The sequence below is a fragment of the Balaenoptera musculus genome, chromosome 11 (genome assembly GCF_009873245.2).
Source record: "Balaenoptera musculus isolate JJ_BM4_2016_0621 chromosome 11, mBalMus1.pri.v3, whole genome shotgun sequence".
NCBI lineage: Eukaryota > Metazoa > Chordata > Mammalia > Artiodactyla > Balaenopteridae > Balaenoptera > Balaenoptera musculus.
Genome location: NC_045795.1, coordinates 60,961,001 through 60,982,189, shown reverse-complemented (window position 1 = coordinate 60,982,189; position 21,189 = coordinate 60,961,001). Strand labels below are relative to the sequence as shown.

General features: G+C 39.3%; 2 protein-coding genes across 3 annotated transcripts in view; one reads left to right on the top strand and one right to left on the bottom strand.

Moving 5' to 3' along the window:
* SCN11A (sodium voltage-gated channel alpha subunit 11) overlaps positions 1–5,022 on the bottom strand; it is a 127,490-nt gene extending 122,468 nt beyond the window's left edge. The window contains exons 1-3 of the mRNA XM_036870409.1: positions 4,956–5,022; positions 3,865–4,064; positions 978–1,093 (exon numbers count right to left, since the gene is read on the bottom strand). The gene's annotated coding sequence lies outside the window, so the exon portion shown is untranslated. The remainder of the gene's footprint in view (positions 1–977; positions 1,094–3,864; positions 4,065–4,955) is intronic.
* Positions 5,023–5,088: 66 nt separating this feature from the next.
* The window catches only part of WDR48 (WD repeat domain 48), a 44,735-nt gene continuing 28,634 nt past the window's right edge, over positions 5,089–21,189 (top strand). Inside the window, exons 1-5 of one of the 2 annotated variants that reach the window (XM_036867791.1) lie at positions 5,089–5,166; positions 17,238–17,378; positions 19,325–19,403; positions 20,137–20,219; positions 20,339–20,468. In XM_036867791.1, coding sequence (XP_036723686.1) covers positions 5,119–5,166; positions 17,238–17,378; positions 19,325–19,403; positions 20,137–20,219; positions 20,339–20,468 — 481 coding nt within the window. In that variant the 5' untranslated portion in view covers positions 5,089–5,118. The remainder of the gene's footprint in view (positions 5,167–17,237; positions 17,379–19,324; positions 19,404–20,136; positions 20,220–20,338; positions 20,469–21,189) is intronic. The other variant, XM_036867792.1, reaches the window with a different exon arrangement.

Genomic DNA, 21,189 nt, shown 5'->3' with positions numbered 1-21,189 from the left:
AAAAAGTACATTTGTGATGTAGGTTTAATTTTTTTTGTCCACTTAGTAAATACTTATAAATGCATTCATTTTGCTTTATTTTCTTTTATTCCCACAATCAATTATGGTTTTTTCTGGGAGTGAATAGGCTTTCTAAAAACGTACTTTGATTATGACATTTTCTCAGTAGGAAATAAGTACCAAGGATTTTAAGGTCTGACTTGTCACACATTAGAGCCAGTGAGGTGCAAAATCAGGGATGGCTTGGATAGTTCTCTACTGCCCTCCAGTGGGAAAGCTAGACAAGGTCAAAACATTTTTGGAACGGAAGAAACTGATTTCTATTTCTAATATTGGCGTGCAAAAATATAGACAGAAAGAAGTAAAAAGAACCAACGGATACTTTTTTCCCAGTGTGTTCAGAAATAAGTTAACATTGAATAAGGAGTCACTCAGTAAAGCCTTCTAAGACTGTATTTAAACCTGAGGATTTGCTGACAAGACATAAACTAGCATACAACTTTTGACATAAACATCTTAAGCATTCTGAGTCTCTATGTTTACTTATATAATATTGCTTCACTTATGCATGTTTACTTAATTATGATCTTATAGTCTATTATATATCATAACACCCTATTTCTTTAAGGAAGCATTGTTTTAGAGAATCATTAAAGAATTATAAGGAAATAACGCAGCCTCTTAATTTCTCCATGAAGCTGGTTGATATCATGACAGGCTTGCATTACAAAGTTTATTTAGCACTTCCACATTACCTGCATGAGGCTTAAAATTTTATTCTTTTTAAAATTCATCTTTAAAATATCCAAATTAATGCATTAAGCACTAGCAGACAGTAGTAGCTGCGAACCAAGGCGCTACGACTGTGTGCTTTTAAACAAATTTTCAAAACATATTAATTCCTCTTAAACAAATAAAACAAAAAACATGAAAACATTCATGTCTCCCCCTGATGGGGGTTTGGTTCAAAGACATACCTGGTCACCTTCACTTCCTTCAGTAAATGGATTGATCATGGAGCCAGAGAACATGTATTTAAACATGTGGACAAATCTGTTAAAAGGCCTTATCATTTCATGAATCTTTTTCCAGGCTGTTGAAAACAAGAAAGTAGGCAAGAACAAAAGATGAAATTTCAAGCTGGTTTGAAAACTTTAAAAAGTGATAGAGACTACATTATATAAAACAGGAGAAAATCTATCCTGGGAAATTACAACATTTTGGTAATGTTATTATAACATTCTGGCAATGTTTCCTGAGCAAGGTGATGATTAAAAATAATACCTAAAGTATACTGAATATTTCCTACCTACCAGGTACTGTGGTAAGGTTATTTCATAAGAACCATATGAAATAGGTACTGTTGTGATTCCATTTTATAGATTTAAAAAACTGAAGATGTAAGAAGTTAATTGAAAGGTAACTGACAGAGGGAAGGGTCAACCTCCAGAGTAAGATTTAACAAGAACCAGTCTGAATTATTTGGAAGTAGAAGCCTTCTAGAACTCTTATTTACTTTTAAAATCGATTGTATTTTTATTTAATACGTATGTGGATTTTTTTTCAGGATGTTAAAGTTTTCATGTTGCCTAGGACTTTAAACAGAGGTCTCAAAAACTGAGAAAAATACAGTAGGTGTCGAGGCTTCTTACATTTTGAATAAAGGTACCAATCTTCCTATGGAGAAAATTCTAAGAGACTGATGAAGGAATTCTGCCAGGATAAGCCTCCTGACAGTTACACAAGAAAAGACAAAGAATTAAATGGAGATTGAAGAAGCTGATGATGAGACTATCTTTGTAAAGTTGTGAAAGTGCTGTGACATTTCCCCTCCTCATGGAGAAGGGAGGGTGCATTAGTTATTTATTGCTGCATAATAAATTATCCCACAACAACAAACATTTATTATCTCACACAGTTTCTGCAGTGGCATGAATTTGGGAGCAGTTTAGCTGAATAGTGCTGCCTCAGAGTTTCTCACCAAGTTGCAGTAGTTGCAGTCAAGATGTCATCGGATTAATCAAGCTGAGATCACATGCATACACTCTTGCTATAAGAAGGCTAGAAAAACTGAGTAACTGTCTTTCTCACTTTCTGTAAGCAGTGCTCACCACCACCAAGACACATAGTGGGGAATTCCCCAAACACAGAAAGAGAACTCAAATGATGGACAGCAGAAAATAAAGCCACAAAAATATCAAATGTAAAGTCATCCCTTTGGCTGCCCAACACCAATATAACCACTGCTTTCAATGCTTATACTTCAAAAAAAGTTGTCACTTAAAATACTGCAACTATCCTTTACACAGTCAAAGATGCACTCACTCTGTCACCCTCCAAAAGAGTCAACCCAATGTTTCATCAATTACCACATCCATCATCCATTTCTAAGTCTACAACCTCTAGTTGCTATCTTTTCCTCTGCAACTTACTAAATAATGAAGTTTACCAACAATAGCACACCCCACATATAATAGTGAAGTAAAGGGTAAAGAAAGAAAATAAGTTAAAACACTTAAAAGTATACATGATACATTAAGAAAGGAAAGGAAACATGACTGCTCTCATTTCTTCCCCTGATCATGAGAATTTCACTTCCCTTTATGACTTCCTTTTTCCACCAGCTATTCTGTTGTCCCTTTACCTTCAACCAATACCTTCATTTCTAAGGGATCTGAGTGTTTGATGGACCTATCTGTTTAAAGCTATATCAGCAAAACTATTTCTGCTTCATGATCAGGGTTAATTACTTCCACCAAAACCATAACCTTGCTCTTCTCCTTCTCTTGCCTATTCAGTGACACAAGACATGTAAAATGGTTAGGTGGCAGTCCCAGCTCCAAATCAGTAGAACCATTGTTCAGCCTTGTTGGAGGAATTCCTTTCTTTGGTAACAAACCTCTAAACCAGCAAAGTCCAGAATCTCAGAGAATGGCAGTTTAAAAAATTGTAATTGGGGGACATTAGGTATAATATCTCTTTGTTCCTAAATCCACTAATTTTACCTTTGGAAATGCAGTGGTTTTAAAACATATTCACAAATTCTTTGACATTTCTCTCATTTTAAAAAAAGGAGTCTCCTTAGATATCAGCAGCCTTAGTGACTAAGTTCTATGAACTGAATGTGGTTTGAAGTGACACTGCAGGACTTCCACTGTTAGTTTAGAAAAGGCATTACAGTTCCACCTGGATTTCTCTCTCCTGGCATGCTTGCCCTTGGAACCCAGCTACTATGTTGTGAGGAGCCAAACAGCACTGTGAAAAGGCCATGAGTAGGTGTTCTGCCCACAGATTCAGCATCAGTCACCAGACATGTAAAGGAGTGGGCCTTTAGATGATTCCAGCTGCCAACTTTTTAGCTGCCCCAACTGGCATCAAGTGGAAAGTGGAACAGAGATAAGCTGTCCCCACTGAGCCCTGCATAAATTACAGATTTGTAGGCAAAGTAAATGTTGAAGTTGCTTTAAACGACCAAGTTTTGGGGTGGTTATACAGCAATAGATAACAGGAACAGGAAGAAAGAGTGCCAAATATTGGACACTAGTTCAAAGCATATACTGCATCCTATAAAACAGCATCAAAAAGGGTTATTTTCCAGAAAGCACCATAAGTAAGACTTCAATAAGACCAGGTGCTTCTTGGTGATAGACTATACAATTAGACCAATGAAGTCTATGGGCAACAGCCCATTGCATTGCTTCTTTCATTACAGAGTGAATTTCTTGATCAGAAGCAATATGGCGTCAGACACAATGACAGTGCATAAAGCATTCAGGAAGTTCCCAGATGGTGGTGCTGACAGAGCACAGCAATCAAGGAAAGCAAATTTAAACTTAGTGTATTTCAGAGAGGACAAATAACTACCACTTCCTCGATGACGGGGAGGGCCAATGGAATCCGCTTGCCTCCAAGTGGTTGGCTGGTCTTCCTGGAGCATGAGGCATATCACCAGCTCAGGACTGCTCACTGCTGCTAGCAGCCTGAACGCTCAGCAGTGGCTTGGTGATCCCATGCACAGCTCCAACCTTGTTATCATCACCATTTCATTCATGAGTCCACTGAGCCTGGAAAAGGAGGCTGAGTTTAATCCACAAAGCTGTTCATTTCATCCATATGACTCTTAAGATTCATTCTGCAAAGTCCATCACCATATCCCTTCCCAAGGCTTCCTTGTCACCAGGTCTCCAATCGTGCTCTTTCCATGTCCTTGACCAACTGGCCAAATAATTAGCCTTGGACCATCAAGACTTATAATTAGTGTCAGGAAAATTTCCTCAGGTCAAACCTTCATCCAGAAAGGTCTAACTGTCCCAGTATAAGAGATGATTTAAACCAGATACTAGAGTGAGCCCCAACTCCTTCAGGATTTGGAATTTAGTTGTCTCTGTCAATATTTTTTTTTTTTTTTTGCCGTGGGTCATGCGGGATCTTACTTCCCCCCGACAAGGGATCAAAACCATGCCCCCTGCAGTGGAAGCTCAAAGTCTTAACCACTGGATCACCAGGTAAGTCCGGCTGTAAACAATTTTAACTAGTGTGTATTTTTTGCCTTCTTATAACATCAATTTTTTTTTTGGCCCCTGAGTCCTAACCAGGACCGCCAGGGAATTCCCCATCTCTTATTTAAACGAATACTGTGCGCCTCCTTAAGATGGGGCCACCTCCTTTGCAAACCTTTCTATTTCTCCTCCCCAGGCCAGTTTATAATTCTCCGCCTTTTTTAGGTACTTCATGGCAAATATGCCGGTTCCCTTGGCTGCTCACGAATGTTTGAGGGAGTGGAGGTGGAGTCCAAGGCGCCCATCTCCAGCAGTAATTCTTTCAGGGCTTTTCTTATGTCTACTTCGGCCTCTGAGGAGAACAGCGCAAGCCAGGGTCCAGGCCCACACAGAGCTGGATACAGATTGCTCCCTTGCGTCACAAAGTGGCTCTCTCTCCGCCAGCATTATACGCACGCAACGGTTTTTAAGTGCTTCTGCCGCACCACAGGGTCACCGGCCACAGCGAGAAAGATTCCCTGAGGAAAACTCCACCAGGCCTCGGCCAAAGGGGAAGAGGCGGTACATCCGCCCGGTCCAAGCCACTGCCGGAAATGACGTACGAGTGTCAACATGCAAGATGGCGGCCCATCACCGGCAGAACACGGCAGGGCGGAGGAAAGTGCAGGTAGGGGACCCCGGCTCCTCGACCTCCCGGGCGTGGCTGGCATCCCCGGGCCCACCTCCAGCGAGCAGATACCTCGGGCCGCGGTCGGCCGAGGTAGCGGCTTGGGGCGAGGGGGACGGGGCGCGGCCGGCGGCTAGGGGTGGGGCTGCGGCTCTAACGGCTTGAGGAAGGGGCGGGGGGCGGCAGACTGGACCCGCCGGGGCCCCGTCCCGGGACCCTTGGGCGCGCGGTTGGGAGCCTGGGGTTGCCGGTCGTCCACTGTTTCGTAGGCTTGGGCTTGCGTGGTCGGGCTGGGCTCGTTCCCCGCCCATCTGCCTCCCTTCCCTTGCCTGTCTCCCAAGCGCTGTGCCCAGCGGCGTCGGAGCGGAGGCCTGCGGGAGCTTCCCCGCGGGGCGGGCAGTGGAGTGAGTGGGCCCGTGCGGGGGCGTGGCGGGGCTGCGGCGGGGCTGCGGAGCCCTGCCGGGTTTTTGAGCAGGGGTCTTGCATGTGGGAGCCCCCTGCCTCCTTTTATGCGGGAGCTTCCCCCCACCCCCAAGGTGGAAATGACGTGGGTGTATGCTGGTGTTAGTGGGGGAATTATAATTTTCAATGTTTTGGAATTTAATTTCGTCTTCACCATTTCTTCTTCAGAGTGCATCCTTGAATCTTTCTTTCTGTTTCTCTAATGTATTATTCAAGGGTAAAGAGTTACCTAACCCGCCCGTGTGTGCTTTATGCCTTCGTGAATCCAGTTTTGTTTTGGGTACGTTTAAGCGTTATTGCTATTATTTTCAACGATCTAAGGAGTAAAAGCCCTATTACAGGTGTTTACCTGCAGGTATGTTGTATGTAGTGGTGACAGTACGGTGCACTTATTAAACATTTACTGAGCACTTAGTTTAGGCCCCAAAATGTGCAAAGAATTGAGAGAGTACAGGAATAAGTAACACCCAAGCTTTCTTTATAAAACACAGCATTATATGTAGTTCTACAGGTTGAAATCAGTGAGTGTTTAATAGGTAGTCCGGACAAGGGGTTCCTTCATTGAGGAAATGGCTGTAGGCCATAAAGTCTTCTGGCCAGTTCACTTCTTTGTTTTATTGATCTCATTGATCAGTACAGTGTCCTAGGCACTCACTAGATGTTTGTTGAATGGAGTGACATTAATAAGAATCTAAAATAGCATACCTTGTTGGTGATTTTTAAGTGCATCAGTGATGGGATTTAAGTAACCCCAGCATCCAAGTCAGGTGGTGAGAATGTCTGTTCCTGACTAAAATGTAACTCAAAATTGTAACTTGATTGTATTCTAGACACTAGAGTGGTAGGTACATTCCTTAGGGTAGTAAGGAGAGTTAATCAAGTGTCTTAGTTTCTTGCATTTAGACTTAAAAGGCAATATAAAAGTACTGGATGGGGAAAATGTAAATTAGCTGCAGCATGTGTGGAAAAACTGAGTGTTTTAATAAGCTGAATATGAGCCATTGTATGCAGAATGAAAAAGATGATCATTTGACTCTTCACTGATCAGAGTACAAAACTAGAGTTTGGGGATCAGCACTTAGTACCTTGTTCTTAATAGGTATAGCAATCAGATTGGTGAAGTGACTTGAAGCTATTTCCTAGGAATAGCATTCAGAAGAACCATCTAAGATCAGTCTGCTGAAGAGAAGATTCAATGAGTCTTGTTAGCTGCTTTCAGAATTTGTCTTTAAGGTGTAGAACCAATATGAGAAGCCACAGAGATTGATTTTATTTCAACACAAGGGAGAACTTTTGTTTATGGAAGTGTTTTTTAAACTAGTGCATGTTCATTGCAAAAAAAAAAAAACCCACAAACAAAAGTGTAAATGATAATTGTCTTCCACTCTTCAAAGAAAACTGCTTTGAAGACTGTGAGATATAATCCTAGCTAAGGGTTTTTCACTGAGAGCCCTATTGACATCTTGGGCTGGATAATTCTTAATTGTGGGAGGACTGTTGTTTTCCATCATCCTGCCTTCCCACTAGACACTGGCACCTTCCCAGTTGTGACAACGAAAATTGACTCTAGACATTTTCAGATGTCCCCTGGAGGTCACAGTTGTTGCTGGTTGAAAACTAATGTTCTATACTGTTCCGTGTGTGTGTGTACCCGACTTAGCTGATTTTTTTACTCGAAGTGGAGTCATGGTATTCATGTTTCGTGTCTTCCTGTTTGTCAGATTTTTAAATACACATTTCCTTTGACCCAGCAATTCCTTGTCTAAAAAATTGTTTTACAGAAGTACATATGCATATATCTTTCTCTCGTTATGCAAGGGTGTTTATTATAGGAATGCTGTCATGGTGAAAAACAAAAATCTAAATGTTTATCAGTAGTCAATTGGCAGATAAGTTAGGTACATTCATATAGTAGGTTAGTTTGCAATTAAAAGATAAGCTAGATTTATATTATTAAAAAGGAAACGTGTCCAGAAGTCAAAATAGGAAATCAACATAGCATGGTCCCATTTCCACAAAGGAAATAAGGCATTTTCAAAGTCTGGAAGGATATCAACAGTGATTATCTCTGGAGTATTACATTATGTGATTATTGGTAAGGTGGGAAACAGAATATCTTTTACTTTAAAATATATGAATCTTTATATTTTTTAACTTTTTACAACATTCTTTGCTCTTATAAATTAAAAAAAAATCTTTCCATTTTGGAAAAAATATAAATGGCTACAGAAATTTATTTTGCCTCTTGGCTGTCTGTTTCTTGTACCAAGAGGCAGTAGCCCTGAGCTCCGTTATCAAATAGTAGGCCAGAAAGAACCGTTGAGACTTATAATATTGATAAATAACCAGTGGAGAAGGGTCCAAGCATACTACTTATTAATTATAGACATAATGAAGAATGAGCACATGTCCTACCATCTTCAACTTCTAAGGAGACTGGAGGTGAGTATGAGGAGGAGGGGTGGATTTGTGATTGTCCGAAACATGATCAGACAAATGTGTGAATTTAGATATATGATGCAGCTCTCTCCTGGTAATCAGGATATCAAAGCAAGTCTTTTCAGTCCCTGGCAATCCCTTTAATGTTATGATTTTCCAACAATGTGGGTCTGTTGGTTGGCTGTCTGTCTCCATCTTTCCTTCAGCTGTGGCCTCTTTTCCTTACTTGCTTCAGAACTCTTGGAATGAGGTTGGACAAAAGTCACTAGTGTTCCTGGTTTAGGAGCAATAACCATGCCCTAGTACTCAGTGTTGTTTCAAGAGTGTAAATACTTGGTCTTTCATAACAAGATGATTCTTTTGGTTGGAAATGACCCCAAATCCAACATAACCAGGTTCACACAATAAACATATGTATTGGCTCATATAAATGATAACTCAAGAGGTGGTGCTAGCTTCATGCAAATCTTGAACCAGCAGATTCACTGTGACTCTGTACCCTGAGGAGTGATGTAAAGTCACCTTTACTATTGGGCTGCCTCCAGGTTGTCCTCTCCTATTCCCAAACTCCTAGATCTAGGTCTTCCCTCTTGGTGGCATGGTGGCTGCACCTGTTCTAGATCTCAAATCCTTTCCCCATACTATCCATGGTAACAGTCTCTTAAATAGTCCCTACACAATTTCTTCTGGCATTTGCTTGCCTTGAGGAAGATATTGGGGAGCAGTGGGGAGTATAGAGGCAACCAACAAATGTCTATTCTACCAGTACTAATCCCCTTTCCCTGCCAAATATTTAGTTATTCTAGACCTAGTCAGAGCTCAGCGTGGTCTTTACTCCTCATTCTGAGCCCCAATTCTGGGTTGTTTAATCTTCAGAACTTTCTTAAGGTAGCAGTAGGATGATGCCAAATCCTGGTTTCTCAAGGAAAGACCCTTATAAATTAGCCATATGTCCAAGGTGAGTTACTTTTTATATAGGATGGGTAATAAAAAATTCGGTGCCAATATGATATCCAGTAGAACAGGGGTCAGTAAACTTTTTCTCTAAAGGGCCAGGTGTTAATATTTTAGGCTTTGCAGGCCATTCTCCTGTTTCGTAACCACTCAACTCTGCCGTTATAACGTGGAACCAGCAATAGGACAGTACCCAAATGAATAGGTGTGGCTGTGTTCCATTAAAACTTTGTTTACAAAACAGACTTTGGCCTGGATTTGGCCCTTGGGTGGTTTTTTACTAACCTCTGTAGAAATTTTTTACTAACCCCTGACTAAGAGAAGTCAGGCTAGAAAGTGTCCTATTTTTATTTGCAAGACTGCTTTTTAGAATACTTTTTAAAATCAGCACTCTCAAAACATAGGTACAAGCAGAAAGTCATGGTCCACGAGATTGAACAGGAAAAACACATGTAAGAATTATTCATATTTGGCCAATTTTTCTTGGCCAAATTTAGCCTGATGTAACCTGAGAGCTAGAAGTAGCCTTACAGAAAAGAGCTGTGTGATTCCCTTTATAAGGTGTTACAGAACAGGCAAAAGTAATCTATGGTGAAAAGGGTCAGTTCTAGATTGTCTGGGGGTGGGGTGTAGAGATTGGGAAGAGGATGAGGGAACTTTCTAGGGTGGTGATGTATATATCTTGGTAGAATTTTGTATTACACAGGTGTATTAATTTGTCAGACGTATCTATGTATACTTAAGACGTGTACATTTCACTGAATGTAAATCTTACCTTTGAAAAAGGAGCCATAAATAAATAATGAACTCTGGTCAATGATATACATGCTGAAGTACTTAGGAGGAAATATTATTAATGATGCGCAACTTAATTTGAAAGCCATTGAAAAATGATATGGATCAAATGGATGGGTATGTTCAAATGGATAGAAAATGTTCATTGTAGAATATATCCATATGGATATATGGATGTTGCTGTGTAATTCTTCCAACGTTTATATGTTCTCTGAATTTTTCATGATACGATGTTGGGGGAAAAATAACCTTTAAATGTCAAAAAATGATTAATGATAAGCAGCAGAGGAGGGAAAGTGAAATTTTTTTTGTGGTGGTCAGAGAAAGCCTTGCTCAGAAGCTGACTTTTGAGTAAGAATCTAAGAGAAGTGAGATTGCTACTTGGGGGAAGAGCATTCCAGTGAGAATATCAAACACAAAGGTCCTGAGGTGGGAATGTACCTGGCCTATTTGTGGAATAATAAAGTTGCCATTGTGGTTGCCATGGAGTGAGTGAGGGGAAGGGAGTAGGAGCTGAAATCAGAGAGGTAACTGCAGGCCAAATCATGTAGAGCAGTACAGGCCATAGTAGGGCTTTGGCTTTTACTACTGAGTGAGGTAGGAAGCATTTGGTGGATTTTGTGCAGAAGAAATGTGTTTTCTCAGGATCACCTGACTGCAGATGAGCAAGGGCAGAGCAGAGAGACCAGTAGCTATTTAAGAAATCCAGGTGCTATGTGGTAGTGGCTCCACCCAAGGTGGTGAAAATTGGTTGAATTCTGGATGACAGAACTTGCTGACAGGATGTGAGATGAGAGAAGTTGAAGTAAGGCTGGCACTAAGGTTTTGGGCCTGAGCAACTGGAAGAACTGAGTTGCCATTAATATCATCAATGAGGAAGACAGGAAAAGCTCATTTGGAGAGGACTGTCAGGAGCTCAGTTTGGGACATGCCGTGATTAAGATGTCTATTAGACATCCAAGCGGAAATGAGTTAATGCACACCTCAGGGAAGCCTGGGGGAATAGCCCAGAGTGTCCTCTTTGTGAGCCTGAAATGCTTTTAAGTCTCCTTTCTTTTCTTAAAAATATTGTGATTTTGTACTCATTCTGTAATATATCCATATTTGTTTTCATACAAAAAATTGTTACTGTGGTAGGCAGAATGCCCGCCCCCCCCCCCCACTGCCAAATGTCCATGCCCTAATCCCTGGAATTTATGCATATTTTGTGGTTGTATGACAAAAAGGATTTTGCAGATGTAATTAACGTTACAGACCTTAAAATAGGAGGATTATCCTGGATTATCCCAGTGGGCCCAATCTAATCATGTGAGCCCTTAAAAAGCAGAGAACTTTCTCCGCTGGAGGACAAAGTCAGAAAAATGTGAGACATGAGGGGGGCCCTCCTGTTGCAGGAGAAGGCACATAGAAAGCATGAGGATTTCAGGCAGCCTCCAGGAGCAAGGATGAAGCCCTGGCTGAAAGCCAGCAAGGAAACAGGGCCCTCGGGCCTACAACTACAGGGAGCTGAATTCAGCCACCAACCTGAATGAGCTTGGGAGCAGGCTTTCCTAGCATAACCTAACTGGATATTGCTGCTGGGGGAATACCCTGTCATTTTTCTCCCTGTCAGAGTCCCTTTAATTGTCTCTTCCAAATGCATACTTCCTACTGAAGGTCTGGCTTCTGGCTTCCCATCCCTCGCAGAGTCCTTATAGTACCTTCTCTTCCTCCCCCCCACCCTTTTTTTTTAAGCAAATCAAGGCAGAGATGAGTCCTCATCTTCTCTGCCTTTGCCTGTACTCTTGACTTTGCCTAAATGAAGTTTTTCCAGGACTTTGTTCACTCATTTATTGCTTCTGTGTCCAGCACCTCCTACTCTTCTTTTTACTTCCATCTCTTCTGCCTGCAAAGCTTGCCTATATCTTGAGAAAAAAAACTTCACTTACTGTCTTTCCCCCACTAGAATGAAAGCTCCAGGAGGGCTTCTGTGCTCACTACTGTATCCTCAGCATTTAGAATAGAGCCTGGCAACTGGTGGATGCTTAATCAGTGTTTGTTGAAAGACTTGAATGCTATTTTTCTTCTGTCTACAGCCAATTTTTGTTTCTTTTACAAGTTTTTAATGTGATATGTCTTGGAATATATCATTGTATGTAATTTATTCTTTAATGACTACATAGAATGGATGGACCATAATTGACCTAGCCATTTTCTTATTGAAGTTATTGTTCCTATTTTGTCCATCATACTGAAATTTACAAAAAAAATTAATAGAGTTATGAAATAATAAAGGAAGTCTTACAAAAGTAAGTAAAAAGAGATAGATAGTATAGAATGCATAAAAGATGAAGGATCAGTTTGAAAATTCCAACATCTGACTGATGAGAGTTTAAGAAGGAGCAAAGAAAACAGAGATAGTTATTAATGAATTGATGTAAGATTTCCCAGAGCTGAAAGTTTCTAGATTGAAAGGGCTTTCAAAGTGCACAGCAAAATTAATGATAAAATGACCAAAAATTGGGCTTCCCTGGTGGCGCAGTGGTTGAGAATCTGCCTGCTAATGCAGGGGACACAGGTTCGAGCCCTTGTCTGGGAAGATCCCACATGCCACGGAGCAACTGGGCCCGTGAGCCACAACTGCTGAGCCTGCGCGTCTGGAGCCTGTGCCCTGCAACGGGAGGGGCCGCGATAGTGAGAGGCCCGCGCACCGCGATGAAGAGTGGCCCCCACTTGCCGCAACTAGAGAAAGCCCTCGCACGAAACGAAGACCCAACACAGCTATAAATAAATAAATAAATAAATAAATAAATAAAGTAAGTAAGTAAGTAAGTAAGTAGCTATTAATTTTTTTTAAAAAATGACCAAAAATTATCATGATAAAGAACCCCCCCAGAAAATACCCCACCAAGTAAAAAGAGAAGATCCTAAAATCTTGGGCTGTATAGGTTGTGGTGCAGGAGAGAATGAAAATGGGATCACCTTAAAGTTGAGTGAAACAGAATTGGCATTGAATTCAGTGGCAGCACTGGATACTAGAGAAAGTTAGAGTAGTGCTTTCAAAAGCTGAGTTTTTTTCTACATGGACTTCTTTATCCTGCCAAATCAAGTGTAAAGGTAATGACCTTTTCAGACATGCAACAGCTAAGTCACCTCCCGTGTACCTTTTTCTATGTTAGTTTCTTAAGGTCCTGGGGATGTACTTCTGCCAAACTGGGAAGTGAACAAGGAAAAGAGACATTGGAATTCAGGAAACAGTGGCTCTAACCCAGAAAAGCAGTAAAGGGAAGCACCGAAGGTGACAACTGTGCCAGCAGACTGAGAGGGCAGCCAGCCCAGATTAGAGTGAGAATGTGGGGGATTCTGAGGGGGAAGCCTTGTGGGAAAGTGGGGGTTGGAGGTGGGTTCTTGCTGGACTATCTAATATGCTGCAGTAATTCAAGAAAATCGGAGTTAAAGTAGAGGGAGCCATTGAAGGAAAGAAGGAACTCTAGGGAAAATGAAGAGCTCTCTGAGGAAGGAAATGTATTCATAATATAGTACTTGGCTAGTCAGTAGATAGCAATTACAGTCCAACAGTGTAGCACTGATTATTTAATCAACCAAAAGCAGTGATAGATCTATCGATATCAGAAGAGTAGAGGGAAGAATTACTGAGGGAAGTTTCAGAGCTACATCCTAACCTACCATAGCTTGAGTAAATAGGCGATGTCTAAAATGGATAAGGATAAGCACAATATTTCGAGAAATGCAGTAGCTATCTAATAGAAACAACCGAGAGTTGAAATTAATTACCTCTAAGGATTAAGACTGGGTATGGGGAGTCTTAACCAGACAGTAGGGAGATGGTTTTTCATTATTGTCTTTCAGTACTATTTGATTTTCTGAATACAGGCAAGAATTAGTTGGATAAGAATTAAATTATAAATTCAAAAAACTAAGTAATATATGCCTATTATAAAACATTCATACTGTATTAAAAAGGCATGAGTGAGTGAGAGTCACCATAATTCCATCACTCAGGAATAACTACTGGTAGTTTTATACATGTATATCCTTCTAAATTTGTGTGTTTATTTTTAAATATATGTATATTTAATATTATGCAGCATTTTTACAGTAATGATTATTATACACTACTGTGTTAGACCATGCATACTTCACTTAAATATACCCTGGGTTTCTTCCCATATTAATCAGTCTAGAGTTACACCAACATTTTTAATGATTAAATAGTATTCTCTTTTACAGATGTGTGTGCCAAAATTTACCCAACTAGGTAAGATACTTCTAGTTATTTCCTGTTTTTAATCACACATCTGTAATAGATGCCCTTAAAGAGATTGGTCCAAACTTGTTTTGCTAAGAATTCCTTGCCACCTGGAATGAGGACTGACAATCATGTTGTTATTCTCTGACCCTTTCCTACTGGGCCAATCAGATCATCTCCCAGAATTTGAAAATCAAGATTCATAGATGCTACCTCATCTTCGTTAAATAAGAAATGTACTGAGAAAAGCTGATAAGGAGACTTGAAGCCCCAGAGGAAGAGGCATTAAGAGAGACTGAAACTAACATTGAAGCCAGCTTGTTTCCTGATGGTTTTTCAGTATCTGATTCATGCAAAAAATATTTATGAGATGTCTTTTATATGCCAGATACTATAATAAGGATACTGTGGTGGGAGGAACAAGGCAGACAAGTTCCTTGCCCTCTTGCAGCTTTTATTCTAATGGAGAAGATATAGCAAAAAAGATAAATATGCAGTGTGGTAAGAACTGTAGAAGAAATGGAGTAGGGGAGGTGATAGAGGAAGGAGATCAGGGAAGGCCTTTTAGAGGAGATTACTTTTCTGCTAAGACCTGGAGGGTGAGGGTGAGGGTTAGTCAGCCAAAATGAAAGCTGGGAGAATAGTATTCTTGTGGGGATTGGAGAGGTGAGGAATCTTCTTGGCACAGGGAAAAGTAAATCTGAAGGTCCTAGGATGGGAAAGAACTTGATGTGTTTGAGGAACAGGAAGGAGTTTAGTGCGACTGTCATCAAAGAGCATAGGGGAAGTTAGTTTGAGGTGAGTGTGAGTTTGCAGGGTAGAACCAAAGCATGTGGGGAATTTGGACTTGACTTTAAGTGCAGTGAAAAGCTTCAGTAGAGAAGTGCCATGATTTTATTTTTAAAATGTCTCTTATGAGTCATGATTGAATTTCCTGCCCTTGAGCTCTGTTAGATATCCTTGTTAAATTCTCATCTTAAATTCTCCATTTTTAAAAAAATTTAAGCTTGTTTGAGTAGATTTCAGTTACAGTTACTTGCACCGAAAGGCCGGGTTAAAACAACATCCTTGTCTTTGTGTATACAACCTTGGCCCTTTTCACATCTTTTATTATTTATGTGTTTGTTGGCCATTTTCTTTTCTTTTAAAAAAATTTCCTCTTCGTGATCTCTGTTCCTCTTTCTGTTGGAGAGGTTGACTTTTTCTTATTGTTATCTAAGGAATCTTTGTATGTTGTCAAGAGTAAACTTTTGTCTTTTGTATTCATTTTTTCCCCAGTTAGGTGTTTGCCTTGTAACCTTGCTCATGTTATTTTTTTGACATTCAGAAGTTTGCTTTGTTTTAAATAACAGCTTTAATGAGATAAAATTCACATAAATTTACCTTTTTAAAGTATACAACTCAGTGATGCTTAATATATTCGCAAAGTGCATTGACCACCTAATTCCAGAACATCTTCATCACCCCCAAAAAGAAATCCTGTACACCATAGTAGTCATTCCCCATTCTCCTCTTCCCCAAGTCCCTGGAAACCATTAATCTACTGTCTGCGGATTTTTCAGTTGATGGACATTTGAGTTGTTTCCATTTTTTGGCTATTGTGAATAATGCTGCTGTGAACATTTGTGTATGTGTAGAAAGTTTTGGCTTGTGTTTGGTCAGATCAGCATTGCCCTTTTCTTTTGCAAAGATTGTGGTCTTTCTTGTCACGTTACCAGAGCCTTCTCTATGTAGAGACTATGTAAATACTTGCAAGTATTTTCATGATTAGGTTATTAAATTTCAATCTTTAGTCCATATGAAAATTCACTTTGGTTTAAGATTTGGAGAGAGGATATTATTTTTTGCAATAGAATCACTAGATGTTCCTAGATAATTTATTAAATAATTTATCATGCCCTCATTGTTTCAAAATCTGTTTATATCAAAATAAAAAATGTATAATGGGAAAATATGTTTCTGAATTTTGTTTTGTTTCATTGATCCTTTTATATATTCCTATTGTGGTCCTCCTTTGTAATTCTGGTAGCTTTATAATACCTTTTAAGATCTTTAAAGAATATCCTTTCATTTAAAAAAGTGACTGGGTAGTCCCCTCAAAACATTGTACTATTGGTATATATTTTGTCAACTTCTAGAAAGAAATCCAGTGAGACTCTGACCACAGTTGGGTTAAAATCACAAAGTTAGGAAAAAATTGTTTATTTTGAATCTTCCTGTACTACCTTCCTGTACTACTTCCTGTACTAATATGGTATGTCTCCTTTATTCAAGTTTTCTTTTATGTACCTTGTCCTGTTGATTATGTATCTCCTTTGCAAAATGAATTTCTAGATATTTATTTTTGTTGCTATTGTAAATAGGGTCCCCCTCCCCCCATTATATCTTAACTGGTTATTTCATTAGAACAGAAAAGTTTTGCTTTTGGCTGCCAACCAGCTTGTTGAGTTTTTCTTAATTGTAATTGCTTTTGGTTGATTCTCTTGAGTTTTCTCATGGAGCAGACAGAAGTTACCAACCATAACAGAGTAGGGAAAAGTTCTCTGAAAGAAAAGTTTAGTGTGTTATTGGAGGGCAAAACCTTATTTTACTTAGCAGGTCAGAGAAGGTCTTTTTGAGGAGACATCATTTCAACAGAAATCTAAAGACTGCAGTAGGAGTTAGCCAGACAGAGTGGGAGGAAGAGCTTCTAGAGAGAGGGGACCAGCACATGTGCCCGTCTGGAGGCACAGTGTGTGCAAGGCGCTTGAGGAGTCCAGATCCAATCCTGAGTCTAGTGGAGTAAGCAGCCAGAGGGGTTTTTGAACAGGGAGCGATATTCCTATTTACGTTTTTAAAAGATATTTCTATTTATGTTTTAAAGATTCATCCAGCTGCTTTGTGAATAATGGATTAAAGACAAACAAGGGTAGGAGAGAAAGTCCAGTAGGAGATATTTGCAGTGGTTTAGCCTCAAACTTGCTTATCTTGGTCTACGCTATTATTAATGTCACTCTTCTCTCCTCAGCCCTTCAGTCTCTATAGAGTAAAATAAAGTTTTTATTGGATTGGGAAATAAGTTTTATATTAGAAAACATGGGATTTTGAATTTCAGATTGGCCACTAGAAGGCTACATTTTATTATCACATGTTTTGTAACTTCATAAACAGCCAATCTTGACATATTTGTCAGGTTTCCTATGTTATTCGAGATGAAGTGGAGAAGTACAACCGAAATGGGGTCAATGCCCTGCAGCTGGACCCAGCACTAAACAGACTTTTCACGGCAGGTCGAGACTCCATCATAAGAATATGGAGTGTCAATCAGCACAAGGTAAGTCAGGGATTGAGTTTATATTTTAAATCTATACTCAATAAGTTTTGGTCTGTCTAATATGGTGCCTTTCACAGTTTCAGATTTAATCTCTTTGAGCACTGAGTTATTTGGTACACTCTATAAATAAAGACACTGCAACCAGAATTCAGTCAGCTTCTGAGAAAAACACCCCAGGGGAGTTTCAGAAGTGTTTTAGCTAAGGCAGGGACTCTATAAACTAGGTTTGTGATAAGAGCCCTTTACTGCAAAGGAACAAAGAGATTTGTCTGGTAGGGAGCTTCTTTTCAACAATTTATTTTTCTGTTTTAAATATGTTCCCAAAAAGCTTTCTTGCATCCCTTTTCAGTGTTACTAAAAAAAGATTGAATATGCTTTTACATTTATAATTAACCTTGAACAAGTATTTGATCTCTTCATTTAAAAGTGATTAGGGTGCCCGCAAAACCCATAGGGCCTTATTATATAGTATAAAGTTGGTGTAAAAATACGAAAACAGGAGCAGGACTTAATGATATGTGAAGATAAATCCCCAGTCAAATGGAAAGGAGCTCTGTTTGTATTTTGTTTGAATGCCTGTATTATGAATGACATAGAAAGGAAGATTCAGGGAAGAAGAAGGAGCATTTCTTGAACTCCTAGCTATGTACCAGACACTTAGCACTTTCGTATCCAATATGGTTTTAATAATCCTTCAAGGCAGATATTAAGATCCATTTTCATAGATGGGAAAACGGACTCAGAGAAACCCATGGTTAAGTAGCTAGTTCATGACAGAGAGTTAGAACGCAATCTAACCCTGAAACCCTGATGTTAGACCTTGTCATTTTAAAAGTCTGTGTCTTTTAGCAAGCTCTACAAGTCTGATGTTCCATCCGAAAAGGAACCACTACTTTGCACAGTTCCTGGATAGTTTCTTTAAATGGACTTTGGTCCAGTGGGCTTTGAATTCTTTAACCAGTGGAAACAGTGGTGGCCCAATGTTAAAAACATGGAAAGTAAGAAAACTATGGCTCTGAAATGCTTTTTGGAACTTATATTTGAATTGGAATGTCACTTTCCTGGAAATGTACAGTATTTCAAACAAATTAAGGAGAAAACAAGAACTAGCCTGGAAGAATTAGAAAGCTGCCTATCCTGCCCTCAGACATCACTTTCTGGTCCTCATTTTTATGACAAGATTGAATAGCATCATTTCTCAACTAGACTTGTAGAGAGCTATTCTTTTTGCCCATGAATCATCTTGAACTTGCCTGTCTTAGGTGTAGGATATAGCCAAATACTCTTCTTTAAAAGGCCTCTCCTGGTGATTAAACCAAGTGAGAGGAATAGAAAAATCTTGAGTTACTGAATTGAAATGATGATCCTTTAGCCCTTGGCTTCCATTTCTTCTCTGAAGGACTGTAGATACTTTGACAAAATGTTTAGTCCACAGGTAAAAACAGCAGTAGGAAGCTAAGAGCAGAAGCGTGCCTCCCCCTCTGCAGTCCGGCTACGCTTCTCACCACTCTCATCAGCTTCCTTTCTGTCCCTGCTGTCTGCTTTGAGCCTTCACCACTACTGAGTCAGATCCCCCCAGCCTGCAGATTTGTTCATGTCCTGTCCTTTCTAGTGAACCCCTTCCTATTGCACTCGTGTCACACACAGTGCCTAGCCCAGATCTTGTTGCCTTCACTAACTCAGGGCATAAAAATTAAGCATTTTTCCTGGAAACCTAGACTTTCATCAGTAATAAAACTGTCCTGAAACAAAACTTCTGTTTATATCTGTCATATGGAAGCATCAATTGTTTGATGAAATTCTGCTCTGAATTCAGTTGTCAATTTTAAGACCTTAGAGCAGTGTGTCACATTAATTGAAGAATATAAACATATCTATAATTTGTGATATATTTTATCCTCTAATATAGACTAAAGACATTTTTATGATTTTTCTTTTAATTTCAGCAAGATCCATATATAGCATCTATGGAACACCATACTGATTGGGTAAATGACATTGTACTCTGTTGTAATGGGAAAACATGTAAGTATTTCTTTGAATTATTGGGCTGCTGGAAGATTTTAATTCAATTTGATATATTTTTCTTTTTTTTTATGTAAGCCTTTTTATTGAAGTATAACATACATACAGAAAAGCACACACACCTTGAGAGTACAGCTCATTAAAATTTTACAAGGTGAACATCCATATCAAGAAACAGATTACCCGAAGCCCCCTTATGCCACCCTTTCGGTCACTACCCCTTGTCCCAAGGTAACTGCTCTCATGTCTTATAAGCACTATTGATTAGTTTGCCTTCATTGTCATTGTATATAAATAGACTCATACAACACGTATTCTTCTTTTAACCTTATTAATATCTCTTTTTGTTTTCATTATGGTAAGATCCATTTCTTGGTTTTGCAATCTGTGTTAGAGAAACTTTTCATAATCAAATTAGTTGTGCCTTCAACTGAAACATTAAAAAAAGTTTGTCTTTCCTATCTAAAAAAATATTTGAGACAAAATACAATAGGTTCTAGAAAGAACTTTCAGATATATATGTATATGTGTATGTGTGTATGAATATTAAGATGTTTGAATTAATGTTAGGAATATTATAAATATTCAATATACATAAATATTCAGATATTTATGTATGAACATTTTGTATGTATGTGTGAAAGTTTGAGACAATGTTACATTGTTTTACGTTAATTCTTTAAAATGGTGTTAAGTCACATTACTAAGGGGTTTAATTCTTTGCTTCTTCTAGTAATATCTGCTTCTTCTGATACAACAGTAAAAGTATGGAATGCACATAAGGGATTTTGCATGTCAACATTAAGGACACATAAGGTAAAACAACTAACACAATTTTCAATGTCTTTAGTGTAATACTGAGATCTCAGTACTTCATGTGGCTCATTTGCTTATTGATCTACAGAGTAGATCAGAGTATGTGTATTTTGTTGCAGGATTATGTAAAAGCCTTAGCATATGCCAAGGATAAAGAACTGGTAGCATCGGCTGGGTTGGACCGACAAATATTCCTTTGGGATGTGAATACTCTAACAGCATTGACTGCCTCAAATAACACTGTCACAAGTAAGGTGTTTGAAAAAAATTTCTTTGAAAGTGATCCAAATTGACATAAATAAAGAATGGTGTATAAAACAAGTTTGATAAGTTTGCATCAAGACAGTGGTTCTACCCACAGCATTCTAGCCCCCAAGAGTATGATTAAACAACAAGGAACTAGTTCCTCACTGCAATATAAAAATGGTAACTTCTCCAGGTGTAACCTGGTTATTTTTGTACATGTGTGTGTGTTAGCTCCCTAGCTGAAGTGTAAGCTTCCACAGGGCAGAAGTGCCTGTCTTATTACTTTGTATATCCCAGCTGCACCTGGCCCAAAGCCACACTCTAGGCAGATATTATTGATGGAGGTGGTGATTACCTGGCAAAAAGTAGGCAGTTTTTGACTTTTAAAAGTGTTACTATATACTAAGAGCCTTTGAGTTAATGGCCAACTTGGAAAATACCCAAAGGAAAGAAAGGTTTTTAGTGCCAATATTGTGGGACCCTTTCAGAGCAGCCCTAAAGAATCCAGCCAACTCTTCCTGAACAGAAGAGTTCAGGAAGGCTAACCTAGCATCTAGAGGCAATTCAGAGACATTCACAGCAGGTTAGTAGCATGGATGCCTCATCAACTAAGAGATCTCAGTTACCCAGTCAGATCCAGACAGGTCTAGACTTGAAACTCAGCTCACACTTGGCCCAACCAATAAGAGTTCTCTAGGCCAGGTGTCAGTAGGGATTCATGAGA